This window comes from Rattus rattus, chromosome 3 (genome assembly GCF_011064425.1).
Source record: "Rattus rattus isolate New Zealand chromosome 3, Rrattus_CSIRO_v1, whole genome shotgun sequence".
Classification (NCBI taxonomy): domain Eukaryota; kingdom Metazoa; phylum Chordata; class Mammalia; order Rodentia; family Muridae; genus Rattus; species Rattus rattus.
The window spans coordinates 41,859,340-41,882,794 of NC_046156.1; the positions used below are offsets into that span (position 1 = coordinate 41,859,340).

The window sequence follows — 23,455 nt, forward strand, 5'->3', positions numbered from 1 at the left end:
AAGAATAAAGTCAAGGTTAAAACCTTTGCTGATTATTTATGAAAATTCAGCCTTGTTGCCTGTGCTCTCAAGATATTTTAGCATTTACTGGACATGGCTCATTTCCCCCTAGAAGGCTCTAAAAGTAGGCATTAATTACCTATGTGTCTTTCTTCTTATTTATCTAGTTTTGATAAGCATTTTTTAATTAGGTGATGAGAAGAAATTTTGAGGAAATAATCTACTGGTATCTACAATATGTATTATTTTCCTCCATGGGGGTCTTGCCTGGCTTCAGAAGATGGTCTACTCAGGTTCCATGTACCTGTTAGGCATCTAGGCTAAGGTCGTCTGCATTGACTCCTGGGAGCCTCCCCATCTGAGGTCTCTAGGACTTCCTAGAGATTCTCCACCCCCACCCTTGGCAGCCACATATTTCCATTCATTCTCCTGGCCCTCTGGGCCTTTCTCCTTTTTCTCCCCATACCTGACCCTGTCCGCCTATTTCCCTTACACTCCCCTCTCTCACCCAGTTCCCTCTCTCCCATAACTATTTTGTTCCCCCTTCTAAGGATTCGGGCATCCTCATTTGGGCCTTTCTTCTTGTTTACCTTCTGTGGGTCTGTGGAATGTTTCATGGGAACTCTCTACATTTTTGGCTGATATCCAATTATCGCCTACAAAACTTTTGACCCCAAATTTTTCCTGTTTAAAAGAAATGCACAGACAAAGATGGAGCAGAGACAGAAATCATGGTTGACTGGCCCAACCTCATCCCATGAGCAGGCACCAATCCCTGACTCCATTGGTGATGCTCTGTTGTACTTGCAGAAAGGAGCTTAGTATATCTGTCCTCTGGGAGGCTCTACCCACAGCCAATCACTGAGTGGACTTTGGGGACCCCTATGGAAGAGTTAGGAGGAAGGACTGAAGTCCCTGAAGGGTATGGCAACACCACAGGAAGTCTAACAGTGCCAACTTATCTGGACCAACCAAAGAGCATACGCAGTCTGGTTCAAGCTACCTATGTAGCAGAGGGCGGTCTTTTCTGACATCAGTGGGAGAGGATGGGCCTAATCCTTCAAAGATGTGATGAACCAGGGTGAGGGGGATACAAGAATAGGGCACCCTCTCCAAGGGAAAGGGGAGGGGGATACGAGGAGGAGCTATGGGAGGGGGAACTGGGATGGGGAACAACATTTAGGATATAAATTAATTAAGTGATTAATAAAAAGCAGGCAAATGTATCATTTTATATAACTGATTAGTGAGCACTCAAATGGAATATTTTCAGGATTTTGCTCAAAAAGAGGGTTGTTTTCACAGACATTATCACCAAATTTTCTGGTCACCAATTTTTGAGTCATTTTCCTTTTATGCCCTTTGACCATGCAAATGTAACAACTGAAACTGTATAATTCATACCTGCTGTTTTTCCGTTCCCAAACAAGTGAAAAGCCAGAAGTACTGATTCTATTCTATTCAGTCCTTCAACTGATTAAATGAGGTGTATCTCACCAGCAGTGGATGGTGGCAATTTGGTTCACTCAGACTACAACCTATAAGTATCTAAGAACGAGATGGGTTGACATAAAATATTAAAAACCACTAGTATGCAATTGCCTGGCTGTGATCTCCAATAATGTTGAATAGAAATCAGAGAGCTTTATTCTTGATTTTTATCAGAGTGAGATTTTGTTAAATGCTTTTCATCATGAATACATTGGGATTTTCCTAAACTGATGATTGGGTCTTTGCCCTCAGAGTATAGAACTATTCAATGACTATGCAGTCTGAGAATGATGTAATCCCTAATATTTTTGACCAGCTATATAGCCAATAGGACCATCCATCTATAGAATCTGGGCAAGGTTCCCTAAAAAGTTCTGCATGCCTAAAGCCTTGCATATTTAAAGTTTGGGTGTTTTTTCTATTCCACAAGTAGAATACACCAGTTTAGGATAAAAAAGTGCTGGGGGAAAACGTTCTCTCCCCAGTGATTCACTGGCAAAATGTTGCTTCTTGTTCTCTTATCTGCCTTGCTAGAAGTCTAAGTTACAGAGGGAGAAATGTTTCTGCCAATGAACCCAACAATGACTCCATTGAGTGAGGGGTTAAGATTTCATCATACCTCTCTTGAACCAGAAGGGAAAGAAAGAAGCTACTGTGTTGACTGTTGTGGTTGATACCAATGAAAACGCCAATACACAATTAACAGTTCTCCAGAGAGTTATAGTTGAGAAGAGTAGAACAGTGAAGTGGGAATACCTGTGCTGTAGTAAACCATGGCCATATACAAAGAAGCTATGGCCAAAGGAGCCTTCCAAAGATAAAAATGAGGAGGATTACGTCAAACACTTTGAAACAATTCTCTTAGGGCACAATCATTAATAATAACGGTGCTATCAGTTTGAGGTTGAACAGAGTGTTGCAAAGCATGTTTTTGTCTAGTCATTTTTTGATGAGGCTGAGCAAGCCTCTATGTCTACTGGTGGTTTTGATCACCTTTTGTGACAGCTGCTATCATGTAATCAGAACCTCCTGGGATTCACTTCTTTCTATACTTAGGTATTTACTTGTTTTACTAGAGTCGAGACAAGTGCCTCAGTTTTGATTTTACTAACTTTTACATTAGTAACCAAGAGGAAATTAGACTGTGCCATGATATAATCAAGGAGTAAAACAAAAATTACACCTAGGAGACAAAGGAATCTTTGGGGCATATACTACTAATATACATTAAAGATAATTAAGGTCAATTATGATAAGGAATTAATAGAAAATTACAACTCAAAGCTCATAAGAATGCTAATGGTCTAGCCCACTCTGGTGTGAAGACATGGGTCACATACAGAAGTAAAATGATATTACCAGCTGAGGCACTTGCTTAGGGCAAAGGGAAGACAGAATAGAAAGTGACAGAGGTGTCACAGGGTAATTATAAATATGAGTTGTGAGTGACTACAGAGTAATGACAGAAGTGTAGAATAAAAAATAAAGACAGTGTGGACTATAATTTTCATGAATATTTATTATTTTATTATGAATATATTATATGTGTCAAACGCAAATATCTTGGCTTTCTTTTTTTATTCTTTTATTATGTGATGTATTGGAATTTATTGCAGCATTTGAAAATCAGCAACTTTTTTTGGTATGGATTATTTGAGTATATGTCTCCCAAAGAACCATGTGTTAAAGCCTTAGTTACTGTTATACCATGATGATGTTCTATCTTTCCCCAAGCATAACCATGAAACAAAATAGATCTTTCCTCCTTATAATCTGATTAACTCTGGTATTATATCATGGCAGTGAAAAGCTGCTTAACACACTCATCAAAGATAATAATCATCACTACTTTAGATTGGTTGGCTCTTCTTTCCAGAGAAAGTCATTAGTGCATTTACAGTTGTATTTGGGATAGTTGTAGCATATGAGGGAGGATCATGACTGTATTATTATCTGTATGAATGAATTAAACATGGGGTAAGGATATATTTAAAGATGCCATAGAGAACCACTGATTTTCTTCCACACTCTCAGTTCTTTACTTTGACCCAACAATAATTTCAACTGCACATCAAATCAGTTCAATTATCTAGACACTATCAAGTGGATATTCCACAATTGGATGTAGTTGTGAAACCAGCCAGAGGAGAGTCAGATCCCAGACGGTATAGTCTCATACCCACAATACTTCCCCTGTCTTTGCAGATGCCCATTGCATGATGTTCTTCTTCAGATAACCCAAAGCATTTGCCATCAGAAGTTCTCCTGATGCTATTCTTGGTTTTGTGAGTTTGACAGAATGGCTCACAGAAGTGAGAGAAACAGCCTAGTTATTATTGATATTTTATAAAAGAGATGACCTAGAAATAGCTAAGTGGAAGAGGGTAAAGCCAACGTATGTTAGAACACCTCTCCCCCAGCAGCATTGAGCTCATTCTTCCTCTACATGCTCATTAATTAAAAAACTCCCAGAATCCCACCCTTTAGGGTTTATATAAACCTTTATTATAGAGGTGTGGTCAATTAAATCATTATGCACTCATAGTTATGTGGATCTCTGGGCAGTCTTCCCTCTCTAGAGACTGGGAGGCATGGTTCAAAGTTCCAGCCTTCTAATCTTATATCTGGTTCCCCTGGAAACCATACTTCATACATGCAAAAATTGCCTTATAAACTCAAGTGTGGTTGAAAGGAGATTATTGTGTATTACAAAAGATCATCCTTTCACCCCTACCACTCACTATTTTCCTAGACAATTACAAAGACTTTTAAAGTTCTAGACAGAAGTCCTGAAGGCCAAATATGCTTTTATGTTTATATCGCAATATCATCACTGCCAGGCTGACAAAGATGGGATTTTGGATGACTATTTATGCTCCTCACTTGACTGGATCATGAGGTGCCTAGCTATCTGGTCAAACATTAGTCTAGGTATTTCAGAGAGTGTCTCTTGATGAACTTGACATTGAAATTGGTCACATGAATAAATCAGATCATCCTCTGAAATGTAGATCTCACCCAAACTGTTAAAGGCCTGAACAAAGCCATAGTCCACCATGGAAAGGGGTAATCTTCCTGGTTGACCTTAAGCTTGAACACTGGTGTTTTTATTTAAGTTTCTGCCTTTTAACCCAAACAGGTATAAGTGTTGCTGAATCTGAGCTAGAGAATAGGATATTTATTAATTTTTAAAAGTTTTATTAATTATTAATATTTGTGTGCATGTGTGTGTGGGTGGGGGAGTTTGTGCAGTGCAGATGGACATTCTCATGTCCAACTGCACACATATGGAGGTTAGAGGAAAACTTTCTAAACTTCTCTGTTCACGTCTTTGTTAACTGATCCATCTCACTGTCCCCTTATCATTAAATATTTTGTGTTTCCAGTTTGTCAACTGAAGAAATTGGAATATATGAGCTTATTTAGTCTTATAAACCAATGTTTTTATAAAATATCTCTTTACATCGATAGATGGACGATAGAGGAGAGGTAGAAAGATGTACACATGGATACATAGATTATACACTATGCATTATAATTCTATTTCCTTAACCCTTATGAAATATTTAAGGAAATGAAATTAAGGCCTCCCTTACCAGAAGATAACAAGTGAAACCATATTTATAGGTTGCTTGATTTTAAAATTGAAAGTCCTAGATTCACTGAATTATTAGAACTAATAACGGAATAACAGAAGTGCTAAAAATTAGAGGAAACAAAAATCAACATCTTAAAAGTCTCATTTCTATATAATAAGAGTGAACAACTGAAAAATAAAAGTATGCATTGCAATTCCACTTTCATTAACGTGACATGGATAAAATACCTAGGAACGAGCTTAGTAAAAAGACAGAATATATACAGTGCGAGACATCAAAGGTTTTTGAAAGAAATTAAATGACTAAATAAATGGAACACATTCACTGTGTGGGGAAGGGAAACAATATTAAAATGGCTTTCCCCCTCAGAGTTCAAAAGACTCAAAGCAATCAACTTCAAAAGCTCACCCATGTTTGTTTATTTGTTAGACATTGGTAACTAATTCCTACTCAGAGGAACTATCATTCAAGCTCTAAGATTCAAACCCAGTGATCCTGAAAAGCATGACATTCCTATTTTAAAACTGCATTCTTTCTAAAGTGTTAACTCAGTCTGGTATCAACAGTGTAAGGGTCTAAAGTCTAAGTCTTGTCTGGCTCAGAGATGAATGAGAATCAAGGTCCAAGTCATTCTGACACAGAGTCTTACTGAGCGCTGAACCTGTGAAATCCAATACCAACTGCACTTCTGAAATACAGAGCCTGACAGAACGGCACAACCGCTTCCATTTAAAACAGAGAAATAAGAAAGCAGAGAAAATTTCCACACAAGTAAACAACAGGCCCAGCAGTATGACCCTAAGGCTTGATCAAAACCTTTGACATGATGCTCCAAGTCTTGCTCCCCTGGATTAGTGTTTAGCAGTCACACTGGTTGTAGTCACATCTGCTGTTCTCTTAAGCCATAATCCTAGGCCATTGGTTGGACTAATCTGTGGCCATGAAATTGGGCATCTTTACATGGCCTCACTGGGTACTGTCCTACTTAGAAGATAATGTTTTGGGGCTGTTTTGTTTTGTTTTGTTTTCCAATATACTGGTGGTTCTCTACCTGTTTGCTACAGTTCTCTGAGGCATCTCTGGAATTAGATACAATTGCCCAACAGCTTACTTAGGTACGTGCTCTATGAATCTGCATCTACACAGTTAGAGTTGCGCTTATAGTGAATACAAAGTGAGGCCCCAGAACTGAATACAAACTTCTTCACAAGGACAGCAGCTGGGGCAATGACACTTCCTTTTGAGTAAGCCAGCCCTCAAAAATCTGAAACTTGAGACACACACATGGAAAACCTTCCACAGTGGCCTTCAGAAGTCTTCTGGGTCATGGTCTCTGTTCAGGAAAATAGATCTTGCCTTCTCTTCAGATTCCTGACTGGTTTTCACAGTATCCCAGTGAAAAGATGCTGGTTTCCATGAGATCCAGACCCATAGGATTACCATCTAATTTGTCCTTATTCTTTACACTTTCTCAGGAAGTATTTCTTGGTTGTTGTTGTTGTTGTTGTTGTTATTAGTGTTGTTTTGTTTTTGTTTGACTTCTTGTTTGTTTAATAGAAAAGCTAAAATTTTTCTACACTTTTCTTTTGAGTAACTGTTCTAGGTCATCTTTCTTCCCATATTCAAGGATAAACCACCAGGCCCCATTGATGCTTTCTTTGGAAATCACCCTTGCCAAATGTTCCATTTCATTTCTCATGGGGTTTACAAAGTGTTCAGCTATGTTTTTGCTACTTTAGAGAAGGCTGTCCTCTGCTTTCTAATAGCATCTTCTCATTTCTAGCTGAGACCCTGCTCCATGAAGATGTTTACTGTACGCACATCCTTCCTCTCCCGAGCACTCCCAGCCCAATCATTTGGAATTGCTGATTCACAGCCATCATCTTTCTTAGCTTGGTCATCAAGTCTCTTTCAGTGTCTGCCTTTTACCCGATTTCAAGGCAATTTCACATATTTTATGCATTTTTTATAGCAGTAAACAGCCTCATGAGTAATAATTTTCAGGTTATTATGACAAAACTATCAGGGACTGGGTGGTTAATAAACAACAGAAATTTATCTTTTATAGCTCTAGAGTCCAAGTCAAGGTGCTGGCAGACAGAGTATCTAACAAAGGCCAACTTGCTAATTAACAAACTTTCACGAAAGGGCTACTTTTGGAAATAAAGATAGACATATCTACGTCTCTCCATAACATCAGAGTTTATTAAACAACAAAAAAAATTCATGAGCTGTATCATTTTGTGCCTCTAATTCATCAATTACTTTTCATTTAATGTGTTAAACATGATCATTGGCAATCACACGTTCATTTTTTTCTAATCTTAATTACTAACATTAACTTTCAGATTACATGTTACATTTCAGGAGATGCCTATACACATGTGCACACACATGCACATATGCATATGTAGTATAGAATGGCTGTGAAAGGATTAAATAAGGTTCGGTGTTCCAAGAGGGCTACCCTAAGGCATCAAGCTGATACAGTGGCATGAAGAGTCATGGGAGTTGAGTCTTGAAAACAGCATGCTGAATGACAGAATGTCACAAAAGACCTACGAATTTCTTAATTATTTATTTCCTGTGGAATGTGAAAAATGGGCAAATTTAGAGATTTAAAAATTAGATTTTCAGCTCTAAGATGTGCACCTGGGAGTTCATGGGGATGAGTGTTATTGTAAGCAGAGCCTTCCTTTGGGCGTGATGAAGAAGTTCTATAATTTATATTGTTGGTGGCTTACAAGCAATGATTGTAAACCACTGAGCTGAGCATTTTAAATAACAAATCACATGCTGTAGAAATTAAACTTCAATAGAGATATTTTTAGAAAAGAAAAGGAAACCATTGTTAGCCTCAGTTTTATGATATGCTCCCTCTCTGTCCAAGAACATCTTCCTTCAAGGATCTCAGTAGAATGTAAATCAATACCTTGATCGCCAGAATATTTTACAGAAATCACTTTGCCAACTTTAAGCAAAGAAAATATCTTCAAGGGAACTGCAGATTACTTTGACACTGAATAAAGTTCTGATGAAAAGTCTTTTTTCTTGCAAGAAGAGGCTAGAAAACAATGGAAATTTGTTTTTGTTTACAAATAAGCCAGCACTTTACAAACGAACTTGACAGCATCAAGCTGTTGCAAAAATCATTCCATTCGCAGAATGGGGTAACATTCATTGAACAATGATCAAGTGTCTCTAGAAGTCAACCTATGGTGTTAAATAATGCTGGCTTCCAGTTCTGACTGATGATCAGTCTGAGTCCCTGTATTTGATAACAGGGTTAAGATGGAAGTCGGCTACTTTGATCATGGAATTACAAGCACAGTCCATGCTTGTGGAATTTTCCTAAGTTAAAGATGTTTAAAATAATACTTATTGATTATTTCCCAGTGTTTTTATTTGTTGCAAAAAAAATGACAATTTTTCTTTTGCACTTTCCAGCCTACGACAAGACTAAGGAAAACCTTTTGAAAACACACATTTGAAGGGAAAGCTACATGGCTTGGGATTCTAAATGCAATTACAGGGCAAATGTGGCAGCCTGATACTAGTACGTAAGTCAATAACGCTAGCAGTAAAAGCAATAAAACAATTAAGATGTAGATAGATACTTAGTCCCTGTGTATTAGTTACTTTGATCTTCATAACCTTTGAAGTATCTATTATTAACTATCCCAACTTTGCTGATGAGAAAATTGAAGTTAATAACTTGAAATACATGCCTGAATTCTCAAAGCCAGTGAGAAATTTCATGTAAAGAACTGTGTACTTTCAGATAATTGGGTAATAATCACAGCTTTGAGGTCATAGCCCCTGTATTAGCTTGTCTTTGCCTCCTGTTAAGCACCTAGAATTAGCTGCTGAAAGGTTACAACTGTCATTCGTGCTATTAAAAACATTCTTGACTCACTGCCTGCTGAACACAGTGACACTGTACTTCCTAGCTCTCTTCCTATTCAACAGTGCCACGTGATCTGTCCTGGCCAATGACTGAGTCGCTTCTGAGTCAGAAAGGGTAGATGGAAACTGAAGCCCACGTTAGTGTACTATGAGGGATACAGTGACTACATCGCTCTCACTTTCATTGATCTATCATGGGCCCATGTGCTCCATCCACATGAAGTCATGTAGGCACATGTATTGCTAATGCTTGGTGCATACTACACCTTCTTACAACCCTGCAAGGAGCAGGAACACTGTTCGCTAACCAGTTCATAGTTTTTGTCCATTGTAATGTCTAGGTTATGGAATGTATGATGAACTGATTTCATGCCTGTGAGCCCATGGTGAGTCCCCATGCAGTAAAATGTGCTTTTGGATCAGATACAATGTTATATGAAATGCTAGTGCTGAGTATGCTTAAGGCATTGCAAGTATGTATCTATTCATGGTGATGTCAGCAGAAATATTAATGGCAGGGGAAACATAATCATATCTGGAATGTGTGCATTTTGAGTGAGCATGATTCTCTACCCAAGCCTCAAGAACAGAAGTCCAATGTCATCAATCTGCTGCCAGAAAGGGGATGCTGGCTTCTGTCTGGTGTACCAGGCGTGCTGCTCCTGGGAGGGTGTCATTATTATTAGTCTGTGTTGTTGGCAGAAGAGACATGCAACAGTAGAACCTGGCAGGTCAACACTGGTGAAGAAATTCCTATTTTACCGACCTGCACATGAGCTCTGTTTTGGGATAGTTATCCTGGAATGTGTAACCTGGCTACCTTATCTTTGAGTCATCTTGACAATGTGCAGTCCTCTGGGTTGTTTCATATGCAAAACAAAAAAAAAAATAGCTTAGGTTGTGAACATTCTGAAAAGCCCATTCATGGACTTCCTTTGGATCTCTTCACCAATGTAGGTTTCCATTCCTTGACAACTCAACCCAATCATTTGAAAGTAGCCATGAGTTATGGGTTTTAGGCGTTATCTCTCAAGGTACAACCAAATGGCATACTAGAAGAGCAGTTCTCAACCTGGTGGTAGTGACCCCTTGGGGACAAAGGAGCATTTCACAGTCTGCTTAAGACCATCAGAAATATCAACTATTTACAATCCAATTCATAACAGTAGCAATATTATAGTTATGAAACAGCAAGATAAATACATTTACAGTTGGGGGGTCACCACAACATGAGGAACTATATTAAAGGATCACGGCATTAGGGGGGTTAAGAACCATGGTACTAGATGCTTTGTCTCCTAGGAGGGTGGGACTTTGTAATTTTCCTCAGATTTACCCCTCAATGGGGCTTCTATCTTTTTCTTCCCCATTTTAATTGGTACTGGCCCGTTAGGAAGAATAACAACCATGCTAATATTCTGGGAAATAAAGGGACAGGATGGAGACAGTACCTTCATTTCGATGCCACAACTCAAAGTTTTGGGCCTTGCTAATTTAATGGCTTTAGAACAAAATAAGAATTCCTCCATTAAAGAATACTGCACCAGTCCCATTTAACGGGGAGCAGAGAGTTCAGGAGTCTAATGGAGCAGATCCTGAGTGAGGCACACACTGGACAGGATTCACAGAGGTTTTCCACCATTTCAGCTAGCAGCTCTAGTCCTGGGTACCTAAGGCATAGTGGACTTGGATTTTACAATAAGGTGGGGCTGAGTCTCAGAAGAAAGGTGGTCTCCTGTTGGCCAGTGCAAAGGGTAAATCATAGTAGACTTTTCCTATTTTCTCTAATTGTTCTCCCCTTTGCCCTCCTCTTCATCTTTGAGGACAAGGATCAATATGGTTTTCCCTGCCTTGTGAAGCTGCATGATACCTTGAGTCAAGCATAGGGCATAAAGAAATAGAACAGTGGGGCCATTTTTCTTTTTTTTCTTTTTGATCCAATTGATAAGATATAATTGCCCACCTAAACATACAAAACCCTGTTCACAACCATCCCTTAAAAATATTCATAACAACCTGTAAAGGTACAGCATGAAATTTTAACATCAGTCTCCATGTTCTCTCCAAGGCTTCTCTTCCTTCCATTCCAGTTTCCTCCTCTTCTTCCCTCAAACTTTTCTCCCACCCATCCTTCCTTCTCTTCCAATGACAGGCCTCATTTTATCTTGTACCTGCCTCACCTGTGACATCATCCCATATATCACCCTTTTTGTCTAATTAAAAAAAAAAAACTTTTCTCTCAAATATAAGCTGAGCACAACTATTATCATTTTTTAATTAAAAGCATAAAGTATATCTAACACCAAGTCCAACACTTTATCAGTTAAACAGAACATTTAGTTATCCATTCCAGCTTAAGAAAGGCTTAACATCTATGTTCTATCTTGGCTAGCTTGTAAACTATCAGAAAACTTTCCAAAAAAAAAATATGTATTTTCAGAGTTAAACAGCCTGATAGGCTATGAGAGTCTTCAACCCCATTAGAAATCTGAGAATGACCAAATATCTATACACATAGGAAGCCTAACATGGCTTCCAGAACTGAGAGGTTGTTGAGACAAATCTCCACTAGCACAGTCCCCTGTTAGCAACATGTGAGCTCAAGTCTTCAGCCTTCTGGCCCAAAATCAACTGACAGACTCTTGAAATGCAGATTTTGAAGGGCTGATCACCCTGTCATGGCAGGGCTTATCAGTCAACTATTCTGCATAATCTGTCCTTTTCTGGACAGTATTAGTCTGCAGATGAAACAGGCAGTTTTGTTCAGTGGCTGCCTTGCCACAAAGGATTGCCTCACCTGGAGGTAGAGATGGTCAAATTCTTCATTAAATCCACCAAAGTGGAACTGTTAGGAGCAGATATGTCTCAACAAAAGATAAATAACTTTAAATCTCAAATTTTGTGGATTTCTGACGGTTTTGAAAAACATCTATATAAGGTAATCTGGACTGTTGTCTTTATAGCTTAAATATTATCTTGAAAGTACTCTCACAAACTCAGAGACATGAATTTGCTATTTGGCCCTTAACTCACATGTGTAATCAACTGAGAAGTTTGTAATGACCTCAATAGAAGGACTGGCTCTAAACCTTGTACTTTTAAACTTCTTTGACAAATAAATTCTACACCAAAGCAAAGATATGATCCTAGCCTAGCTACCGAAAGAGATTATGACTGTACAAGTCAATCTAGCTAATTCCTCTCTGTTAAATTAAAACCATTTTTAAATTCCTCATAAAAACAACCTTAGAATAACCACTTTCGGCCCCCCAAAAGTCCAGGGAATTGGGGCGACGACTCCTCCATAACTTCTTCAAGCTGTACATGGGTGTTGAGATATCCTTAGGGGGTAGGAGGTAGGAAGAATGAAGCAAATGCTGTAGCAGATGTGTCCTGACTGGACCCAGCTGAAAGCCCTTGAGACCAGGAATCCAAGTAGGCACACTCTGCAAAATACAACTCTATAAAGGGACAGCGTGGAATCTTAACGTCAGCTGCCATATTGTCCCCAGCTACTCTCTCCGGGGCCATTTTTTCAAAGGAAAAAAAAAGCATAATGCTGATATCAGGGACATCCGTGTCCAAAGCAACATGGGAAGATGGCTTGGTTGCTCAAAACCAGGCAACACTCCCCAAAGTGTTTACATTAATGCACAGGGCATATTTTAGGCTGTGATCTGAGCTGTGCATCTGCCATTAATTCTACTGATCTTTCAGGGTCTGTTTGTATTTTTTTTTTTTTTTAATGTTGTCTGGGTAATTCTGTGAGTCACAGTATCATTAATAGTTTCCCGGTTCAAAGTCTGAAAATTGGAAACTTCAAACTTTTCTCTCCATAACTACAGTGAGATTAGAAAGGAAAACATAAAATTGTTTTAATAACCTGTGTTCTTTGTAGAACTCAGCAAAGAGTCATTTTGAATGAGTTATGTCTGGAAAAGTGCTTTACTAATATATTTCATGGTTCTCGGCCTAAAAACCATTACCATTTGTTTACTAAAAATATAAGACATGCAATCTATATGATAAAACCAAAGAGGAAATTGGGACCAGACTGTCATTTCACAAGCCTTACTAAAATTGACGGGACTATAGATAATTCCTGGAAGACTGGCAGAACACGGTATTTTGGGGACAGAAACCATAAGGCAAAGAAACAAATTTGTATATTTAAGTGGCCAGTGACCAGGCTGGATGCTATGTGGGTCATATCCTGAAACACACAGGAGGTCCTTAAATAGTTAAAAGGGAATATATTGGGGAACTGTCTCAACCAGAAATAAAAATAATTAAATCGGGAATCCTTTTATCTGTTCCTCCCACCCCCTTTTTCTTCTTTCAACCTCTGTTAAAATCAGCTGGCCTCAAAGCGGAAGTCCTCTTGCCTCAGCCTACCCTGTGCTGAAATGACAGGCATGCGCTCCCATACTTGGCTCTTACCTGAGTCTTCATTTACAAAATTTAAAGAAAGAAAAACAGGTAAGGCCAAAAGGAATAAATAATAAAAATGGAAGCTATTTTTTTTTAACAAATATCAATTTGTAATCAATTTTAATCGATTTGTACTCAATTTTTGATTAAGTTTGAATCTATAAAAACCAAGCAAGGAACAACTAAATCGTTTCAGCTTTGCACTGTGGGAAAAGGCACGCAAGATTGTTTCTTTCTCCTTGTAATACCCAGGGCTGCTGGCAGTCCTTGGAGCTTGGAAACATTCTTGCACATTAACTTCAGGAAGAGTTCCAGGAGAAAGCTATATTAGAAAGTAGCTGAAAATAATTGTTCAGCCTCAGCTTCCTTAACTCGACAGTAAAAACCACCGCAAAGTCCAATCACTGGGTCAAGAAAAAAAAAATCAATCGAAAACCGGGAGCTTCTGATGTCTTTAATTTTTGCATCAGTCTCTGTAAAAACAGACCTGGGAAGGGGGAAAAAGTCACAACCCAGGAAAAAAGCACTTTTGGGTACAGGAAATCAAGCTGGTTCTGCTCCTGGTGTATATGGATCCTGCCACCTCACACACAAACCTGGTAGCCCTTAGCTGTGTCAGCGCGAGAACGCCACCTCCTGTCCTCTGGGTCTCCATTGCCCACCCTGGCCGGGTTCCTAGAGTCAGAATTTCAAGCCCAGCTGCTGATCAGAGCCAGGTTAGGGATCGGCAGGCCCCACCGCTCTCCCGCCCTGCCCTGGCGCCGCGGGCTCCCGCAGTTCCGCGTCTGCGCACGGCCGAGGGGCAGGAGCTGGGCTGGCCAGGGAGGCGCAGGGCGCCTCGGGAGCCAATGGGCGCGCGCGGGGGAGCAGGGCTGGCGGCGGCGGCCGGCTGGGCGCGCACTGCCGGGATGGACGGCGAGCGCCTGGCGTCGGGCTCCTCGGAGCTGGCGGTCGGGGAGAGCCCGCGGGGCGGCGCCCCGATCCCGAGTGGCAGCGGCTCCTGCAGCCTGCTGCAGGCCGATGTGCTGGATCTAGACGAGGAAGAGGACGACCTGGAGGTGTTCAGTAAGGTGAGGGCAGGGGACGTGGCCGTGGCCGTGCAGGGAACTGCCTGTCCAGGGAAAGTTCCAGGGTGACTCAACTCTGATGGAGCTGGAGCTGGGGACAGTACACCCAAGCCTGAACCAGTGGTTCCCTCCTCCTCACTTTTATCTTACCAGTGCCAGGGCCAAGGCTCATGGAGTCGGAAAAGTTCTGATTTTTCCCCCCTTCGTCTTTCCGTTTTTCCTTGCTTGACAGGGACATTCCTTACCGTGGGCGGGTGGCCTGAAGCTACTCCTTACCCTCCAGGCTTCTTGACAATCCTAAAGTCTAGGAGAGCGATTGCATTAGTGCAGGGAAGTGGCTTTTGATTTACTGTTGTTCTCTGTAAATGGGAGAGTTGAGTCACATTCTATGGAAGCCTGGAAACCTGTGACCATTGTGTGTAGGAATCCTTTCTGGATTGAGAAAGCCTGACCTCCACCACAGGCAGAGCTGAAGATTTTAAGTTGGGCAGTTACTCTGGTCCAATCCTCAGCTCCAGTCTGCATATTTCCTTCCCATTTGCCTTGGAATTCGAGCCTTCAAAGGCGCTCCCTGGCTAGTGTTATAATTAGACAGAAATGGACATATGGGCGATAGCGGTAGACTTGGTGTAAACTTGTCCTTCCTGAAAGTTGGAAACAAAAAAAAAAAAAAAAAAAAAAAAGGAAAATAGCTTTCTTGTGGCACAATCCAATGTCACAGCATTTTTTTAAAGGTGCTCTGCGGGAACATTCTATCAATGATTGAGGCGCCTGTATTGTAGTAACAGGTTTCCTTGAGATGTTAAATCAGCCCACCAACTTAAAACAGTTAACAGAAGTTAGCAAGTAACCAAAGCACTTGAACTCTAGGGCTGAACTCACAAACATTATTAGAGCATTAGAACTACCCCATTAGAGCATGTGCGGTGATACACACAGTTGCATTCTAAGTAGACAGTGTATCAGTGATGTGTGCTTAGCCTTTCTTTCTTATTTAAATTATTAAATGGAATTGTTTCATGTTTAGCTTAAATTCTATAACATTTTAATATCTATTTATTTGTGTTTGTGCATGCGCGCGTGTGTGCACGTAATTGTACACAATTGGAGATCAGAGCTCAGTCTACATTCCACCCTCTCCTTCCACCATGTGAACTCGAGGGGATTGAACCCAGGTCAATGGGCCCCGTAGCAAACACCTCTCCTTCCTGAGGCATCCACTGTCCCCAAACTGCTTTTTAATTTTTCTTCATTATACACATACTTTATGTTCAGATCAGTGTGAAATTAAACAAAGTTGAGAATGGAGATTGGAAGTTGTCTATCAAAACTGTCTGGAATTGCTGCTGTAAACTCTGAAGGTAGCCTCTTTCCCTAGGTTCTGTATCCTAGGCCTCCCCTAAAGAATCCCCATCATGATGAAGCCCTGTGCTCAGAGATGGATCTGAGATGGTAGAACTATTTATTTGCTTGGGTCTATGGGATTGCTGGAGTTCTAGAGCGTCTTGATGAGAAGGAAGTGGCAGATTGAAGCCATAAGCCATTTGAATGCACATTCTTCCTACAATGCCTAAAGCAGTACCAGAATAGGGGAAATCTCAGGAATCCAGGTGTTTGTTTTAAAGGTTATTACTGCGAGTCATACACTCCTCAGCCAGCTAGCTGCACTAGTGGTTTTATATTCTGAAAAAAACCTGGGTTTCCAGACTGTGTGTGTTGCGGACATGTACAAATGTTCCTACCCTACTTGTTGCTGCTTAACGTCTTGTATTTGCTGCCTAGAGAACGTTAAGAACTATGCCCTTAGACGTTGGGAAGTATGCGTGTGATACTGGTTAAAGTCTAAAGAGAATACAAAGCTGGAAAATTATTCAGTTACTCCCAGGCTTATTCCAAGTTGTTAAAACTTCCAACTATTAACCACGATTAGACAAGCGAAATGATGAAGGACTCCATTGGCCCAATTCTTTCCATATTCCTCTCCCCCTCTCTGGAGCTCCACTACTATGCAGCCTAGTCCAGGATGGGGTCTACCCAGGAGTTATGAAGCCAACTCTCACCATCCCATAGTGCTTTACAATGCGTGACATTGACATTTATAGTCATATTTTCTCCGTAGACTATTTGTGAATCCATACCTGTGTCCCTTTCAGGTCACCTTAAAGAATAAATACTTTGACTGTTGAAAACATTTTCCTCCCACATTATATTCTATACACATGGTAAATACATGGTTCTCTGTAAGAAGCGCTAAGTATTCTTGGGGGAAACTTGCAGTATTTGTTTCTTCCTATCACAGTCTTGAAGCCTAGATGACAAGATAGACTGACACCAAGCGACAAAATGCACCAGGAGGAATAGAAAGAAAAGCAAACTGGGTTGAGTTTTCAAAATCTACTGGGAAGTAATTGATCTCAAGTCTCAAAAAGAGAAAGAAAGAAAGAAAGAAAGAAAGAAAGAAAGAAAGAAAGAGAAGGAGAGAGAGAACGTGCAGAAAGTCTTGATTTAAAAGAATAAGTAAAGGAGACCAAAGAACATAACCAATGGCACAAGGCAATAAGATAAAAAGAAAATAATATGCAACTAACCACAATCCTATAAAATTTGTTTTTGAACTTGGCTACAAGGAAATGAAAGAAAAATTATTAACTGAAAGAAAAGAAGCCAGTTCCTTTTTTTCTGGCAGATATAGACACGTGTCATACAGGTGTGTGGCTTGTATGCATGTTTATGTGTGCACTTGGGGACCTGAGGTTGACTTCCGAGGTGTTTTCCTTGTTCACTCTCCACCCCATATACTGAAACAAGGTCACTCAGTGAGCCCAGAGCCGGCATTTTTGCTAATCTGGACAGACAACTTTCTTCAGGGGACTCCCTTTTTCTGTCTCCATGTTGGAGTTAACAGGCTACTTCCTGTTAACTAATTGGCAGGCTACTTCTAGCCCCACCCAGCCTCTTACTTTGGTTCTGGGGATCAGAGCTGTAATAATCGTGTTGTGCAGCCAGGACACTGCCTGCTGAGGCACCGTGCAAGTTCACATTCTTTTCTAGGGAAATAATGAACATTATTTGAAAATTATATATACACATAAAACTGTCCTTATTTTATTACCTACCATCACGTCTACTTACTTTGGAGATGTAGGATTTGTACCTCCAAATACAATAGGTAAATCTATTCTAAAAAATAATAGACCAGGGCTGGAGGGAGGCCTCAGTGGCTAATAGTGCTTGGTGCTCTTGTCGAGGTCCCCAGCTCAGTTCCCAGCAGCCCATGGGGTATGTCACCTGCCACCTGCGTATAATAATGGGGATAACCCATGTGTATAATCACTGGAACCCCAGGACATCCCAGCCTGGATGGGTACCTCCACATCCTCACATGCTCACACCCAGATACGAGCATATGAATTTAAAATAAAAAGTCCTTCAAAATGGACCATAAAGAAGTTTTGAAATATGAGGACTCGGAGCAGTTCTAGTATCAATCTCTTTCAAGGCCACAAAATGGGTCATTTTGTGTTTTGTTTATAAACTTCAGAAAGGCCTGATCCATAGAAGCCAATATATCTTCTACGAATATGGAAAATTTTAGATTATTTCATGGTTAAATAGAAGTTAAAAGGTTCTTAAGACCATATGAAAACCACATCAGTGACAGAGGGTTATGCTATACTAGCCAACTAGTCTATCATATATATATCTATCCATGTATATATCTATGTAGATATATAACAGCTATATCTATAATATCTATTATTAATATTGTTTAATATATTATATGTTATATACCACATATTATATTGTATCATGTATCATATTTATTATATTATATATTAATTATATGTTATGTACCATATACCATATATTCTACAATCAATTTATTATTTATTATATAATTAAATATTATAATTATATAAATATATCTATATGCATATATAATGTATATAAAATTTGGAACTCTGTATATTTCATGTTTGTTTTTTCAATCTCTGTTTTGTGTTAGATGCTCTATTAGTAATTACCCTGATAAAAATCAGAATTTTCTTTAACTCCTTAAATGATATATTAGTGCAGGGATTACTCATAGGATTTATGGTTTTCATTAAGGCACAAACAAGGTCAAACAGGATCTGGTGAAGCACTGATGGGAGCAGAAATTGCTGTGCATTGCTCTGCTGTAAAGGGACAAGGTGTGCAGACTGTTGAAGGCTAGATTTGTGGGGAAGGGGGTCAACCGTACTTACAGAGCATCCCAGCCACTGCCTGCAGGGTTGAGCAAGGTATAGAAACTACATGGTGCAAGCTTTCTGATTCCCCTTTACCTCATTGGATAACATGCTCATGTTTCTCCCTAGGGAAGCTGCCATGGGGCAAGCCTTCTAGCATACAGCACTTAGCATAGGAGCCTGAGGTTGAAAATGAAGGATAACTACCTTAGACCAGACAGAGTAGGGAAAGGCAGAGAGTAGCTTCAGATGAAGATTACTACTTTGTATCTCTCAGTTCACCTGTTCATCTATGATGCAACCTACCTTCCTTCTATCAAGCAAGGGGATCTGTGTCTCTTTCCTGGAATCTCTATGTGGAGAGGGAGTGACTCTCTTGACCAATACTACCTTATGATAGAAATGGTGCTTTACTGGTTCCAAGGCCAGTCCATAAAACTGACCACAGGGTCCTCTTTGTCTAGAGGGACACTGTCTGAAAAGTCCATCTTCAGATCTGCTATCTGGTCAGAAACAGGGAAAGGCAAGTATTCTAGCCTTAGCCTCGGAACTGGTTTTGTTCAATAGCAGTAACACCTTTAACAATTACCAAGTCTGTGAAATGTCATCAACATTCCATCTTAACCACTTTTAGTAGTGGTTTTGGGAGCAGGCTGCGACACTTAATTGGACTGAATGCTAATCAATGAGGAAGATTCTGGTGGTCATTGTAAGTGAGAATACAGCCAAGGCAGAGTTTTAATGGTTAGGTCCTCCATTACCTGTATTTGAAATCCTGGCTCCACTGATTGGAAAATTAGCAAATTGTTTCTCTGGGGAAGGTCATTTGATGGCAGTGACTCAGATGAAGAGAAACAGTAAATGTGAGGATTGGGAGAATGTCTCTGTCCCTCTTAGGATTGGGAGAATGTCTCTGTCCCTCTTAGGCTGAGGCCTGTTTCTGTATTGTGGCTCGGAGAGATGAGAGCACTGAGGAGGAGAAAAGGACAGAAGGAATGATGGGGGGGGAGGGAGAGAGGGAGGGAGGGAGGGAGGGTGAATAACTGTAGAGCTGATTATTTCTGTTCCACCCACTGGAAATTCCATTCTGCAAACACAGCTCTCTTACGTGGGAAGTGCTCTTATATATGATTTTCTAAATGAAGGCAGGAAAGGAAAAGTATGAAACTCCACACTCTCCGTTTGAGTTAACATATGCCACCAGTCGTAATATTAAAGGAGGAAACATCAGACCATGTTGCATGCGACCTTTTTATAGGACTCTTTTATAGGTAAGCCTTTCATGTGGATTTTCGGTGCCTGGAAGATCAATGCAGACAAATTACCACAGTAGTGCATCTAAAAAAATGCTGCTTTCTCAAGGTCACAAGAAGCATTTGCTGTGCTGTAACCTGAACTGTCTGTGCCTCCTCTGAGGATATTCCTCCCTCTTACTTTGACAAGGGTTTGGGGAGGCGTTGATAGACTTGTGTCAGAAATGGCAAAGAACTACTGTCTTGCCAAGCGAGGATGCTCTATACATTCTCTGGGAAGCTGTATTAAGGTAGAGCCTGAGGAGCTACTGAGGCTTATTTCTGAATCAATGCCACCATCTTCTGTTGACACTGGCTCTGACAGAAGTTTGCTACACTATTGCTCTCCCCACCCCACCCCCACACACCCTGAAGGTGAATAAGCAGTGGTACTTACTAAGGTTGCGCTTGGGTGACTGTAGCTGTAAAGAAATTCTTCAGAAGAAAGCAAGGTACTTTAGCTCAGGAAATACTTGGGCTTATTCTTTACTCTTTATGAAGAATCATTGTGGGCTGGGTGAGTTAAGTGTTTACAGTTCGAAGGCCGCAAGGAGGACAGTGGAGTGAAAAAAATCAGTGAAGTGTCATTCAGTTCAAAGTTGAGTTTTGTAAGTGTTTGCTCCATGAGAAAGGCTTTCCCTATGGAAGTGTTACAAGGCCAATCCTGTGGGGCAGGTGTGTGTGTGGGTGGGGCAGGTGGGGGTGGGGGTGTTTCCCAATTTAACTGTTACAGAACTGAAGGTATCCAGGCAGAGCCAAGGAATACCACAAAATCACACTGCAAAACACACAAAAGAGATTCACTGGGAGGGAAAAACACGTGAAGATTGTCTACTTGGGGGAGAAGCAACAGAGGACTGACCAGGGACAGGGTCAAGTCCCTGGAGCTCCTTAGGGTAGGGCCTAGCTACCCACTCAGATAAGCTATGGGTGGAAGCTAATAGCTGGAGTCTCCTAAGGCACGACTTGGCAAAGGCAGTCTCTGCCCACTGCAGAGAAAGTTGTCCTCCACTGAGTCAGGAGGTATGAATTTGGTTTCCTTGATGCAGTTTCTGAAATGAGAAGGCTTATACAGTGCCGGTCCTGAGTCCTGTCACTGAAACTGTTAGTACATGCTGGGTGACTAATCCTACCAGAGGAAAGCTGGATGTGGCTCTTGATCTGTCCTTTCCAACCAGTAAGAGGGGATTACAATGGAATTTTAACATGCTAAGTCAACTGGATAGACAGTGGAAACACATCCCGCTGTAGTTCTGTGTCCTCAGTTTCCTCCTTCTCAGGATGTCCTAATGTCACAGGCTGGGAGGATGAAGGAAGTCTGGAATGAGTAGGGTCTGAAGGAACCCAGGCAAACTGGGAGTGAGTAGGGGTAGAGATAGTGAGAAAGAAGGCCTTCTCCAAGAATGTCTGTGTTAGACTAAGGCCTTCTCCAATGATCTTCAATGGAGCAGCTCTCTTAGGCTATCTTAGCTTGTGCTTAACTTTATTGGGGTGAACCAGGGATATATAGCTTAACCTTGGGGAGTGGGAAGAAAATTTCAGGGTGAATGAGCTAATTGGCTGGAGTTTAAAGAACTGGGAACGCCTCATTTGCATGGATGGGCATTCCAGGAATCCCAGGTACTTGTTGGGCAGGTTTTTAGAGGGTGGAGGGTTGAATTTATAGATTTGCCAAGGACTACTCCTTGACCTTCCCCAGGTAGAGGGTGTGAGTGGGTTGGGCTCCCCAGACAAGGTCAGAAAATGGGGAAGCCATGCTGGTAACAGAGTCCTCCTTTTGGCCCAGAGCTCAGAGGAGATACCTGTTATGATAGACTGGGACCTTAATTAGCAGGGGTTCCCCACACCCGTTCATTCAACTTAAGGCCCAGGGCTAATACTATTCTCCATTCACTGATTCTCAATCTTTTGTTGTTGTTGTTGTTGTTGTTGTTGTTGTTGTTGTTGTTGTTGTTGTTGTTCTTCTTCTTCTTCTTCTTCTTCTTCTTCTTCTTCTTCTTCTTCTTCTTCTTCTTCTGCTGCTGCTGCTGCTGCTGCTGCTGCTGCTTCTTCTTCTTCTTCTTCTTCTTCTTCTTCTTCTTCTTCTTCTTCTTCTTCTTCTTCTTCTTCTTCTTCTTCTTCTTCTTCTTCTTCTTCTTCTTCTCTTCTTCTCCTTCTCCTTCTCCTCCTGCTCCTCCTGCTCCTCCTGCTCCTCCTGCTCCTCCTGCTTCTTCTGCTTCTTCTTCTGCTTCTGCTTCTTCTGCTTCTTCAGGGAAGAAGGATTTCTTTTGGCTCACAGATCAGAGGGGATACAGTCTGCTTTAGGGTGGGAGGACATAGCATCTGCAGCATGAGGTGACTGTTCTCACTGTGTCTAATCGGGATGTGCAGACCAAACGCTCCTCTTTTCCATTTAATTTTCTGCTGTATGCGCCCTAGATCCTGAGGAATCCAGGACACAATGCCCTGTATTTACCTTGTATTTACAAACCACTCACTCAACATGTGTGTAAGCAAAAACATGTATGTATATGGATGTACCAGGTTGACTCTGGGAGTCATCCTTCATTGTTCTTCCACCTTATTCCTTGAGATAGGCTCTTTCAGTCAAACCCAGAGCTCACTGATATGGCTACCCTTTGCTAGCCAGTTTGCCTTGGGGATTCCCTGTTTCCTGTTTCCGTTGAGATTACAGCTGAGCTATGTCCCAAGTCCAGTTTTGTTGTCCTGCCTTTAGAATTAGTACTGCATTATACTCTCACTGCCCCAATCTGAGTAGTTTCTTATGTGCTGTCTTAGTTAAGGTTTTCATTGCTGTGAACAGACACCATGAGGAAGGCAACTCTCATAAAGGACAACATTTAATTGGGGCTGGCTTACAGGTTCAGTGCATTATCATCAAGCATGGCAGCGCCCAGGCAGACATGGTGCTGGAGAAAGAGCTGAGAGTTCTACATCTTGTTTCTAAGGCAAACAGAAGACTGTCTTCCAAGCAGCTAGGAGGAGGGTCTCCAAGCCTACTCCCACAGTGACACACTTCATCCAACTAGGCCACACCTACCAACAATGCCACTCCCTATGGGCCAAGCATATTCAAACCACCACTTGTGTTTACCACTGAGAATGACTGATCGAGCCTTTACTCCCCTCGTCTTCTGCCTCCCTTGTATTGGGTGTGCCCCTACACTACACATGGGTGTGTGGTCATGTTCCTGATGATCGGAGCATGAATTAGTTTTGCTCTCTAACCCTGTGTCTTGATGATCACTTGCACATCTTAAGAGTTGCTTTAAAATGCAGTGTCTTAGAACCATTGCTGAAAGGATGGCTCAGATGCTTCGGTACAGGATTCTCCGGTGCTGGTCTATGTCTGCTTCCTCGTCATTCGTGAGCTGACTCTGGTTTTTACTTCTGGGTAATTATTGTTGGAGCAAGAAAACAAAATTCTTCCTGCAATTTGT

The 23,455-nt window shown here is 41.0% G+C and overlaps 1 protein-coding gene across 1 annotated transcript in view; it reads left to right on the forward strand.

Moving 5' to 3' along the window:
* The first annotated feature begins 14,296 nt into the window (after positions 1-14,296).
* The window catches only part of Snx7 (sorting nexin 7), an 85,572-nt gene continuing 76,413 nt past the window's right edge, over positions 14,297-23,455 (forward strand). Inside the window, exon 1 of the mRNA XM_032897414.1 lies at positions 14,297-14,497. Within this exon, the coding sequence (XP_032753305.1) occupies positions 14,336-14,497 (162 nt within the window). The 5' untranslated portion in view covers positions 14,297-14,335. The remainder of the gene's footprint in view (positions 14,498-23,455) is intronic.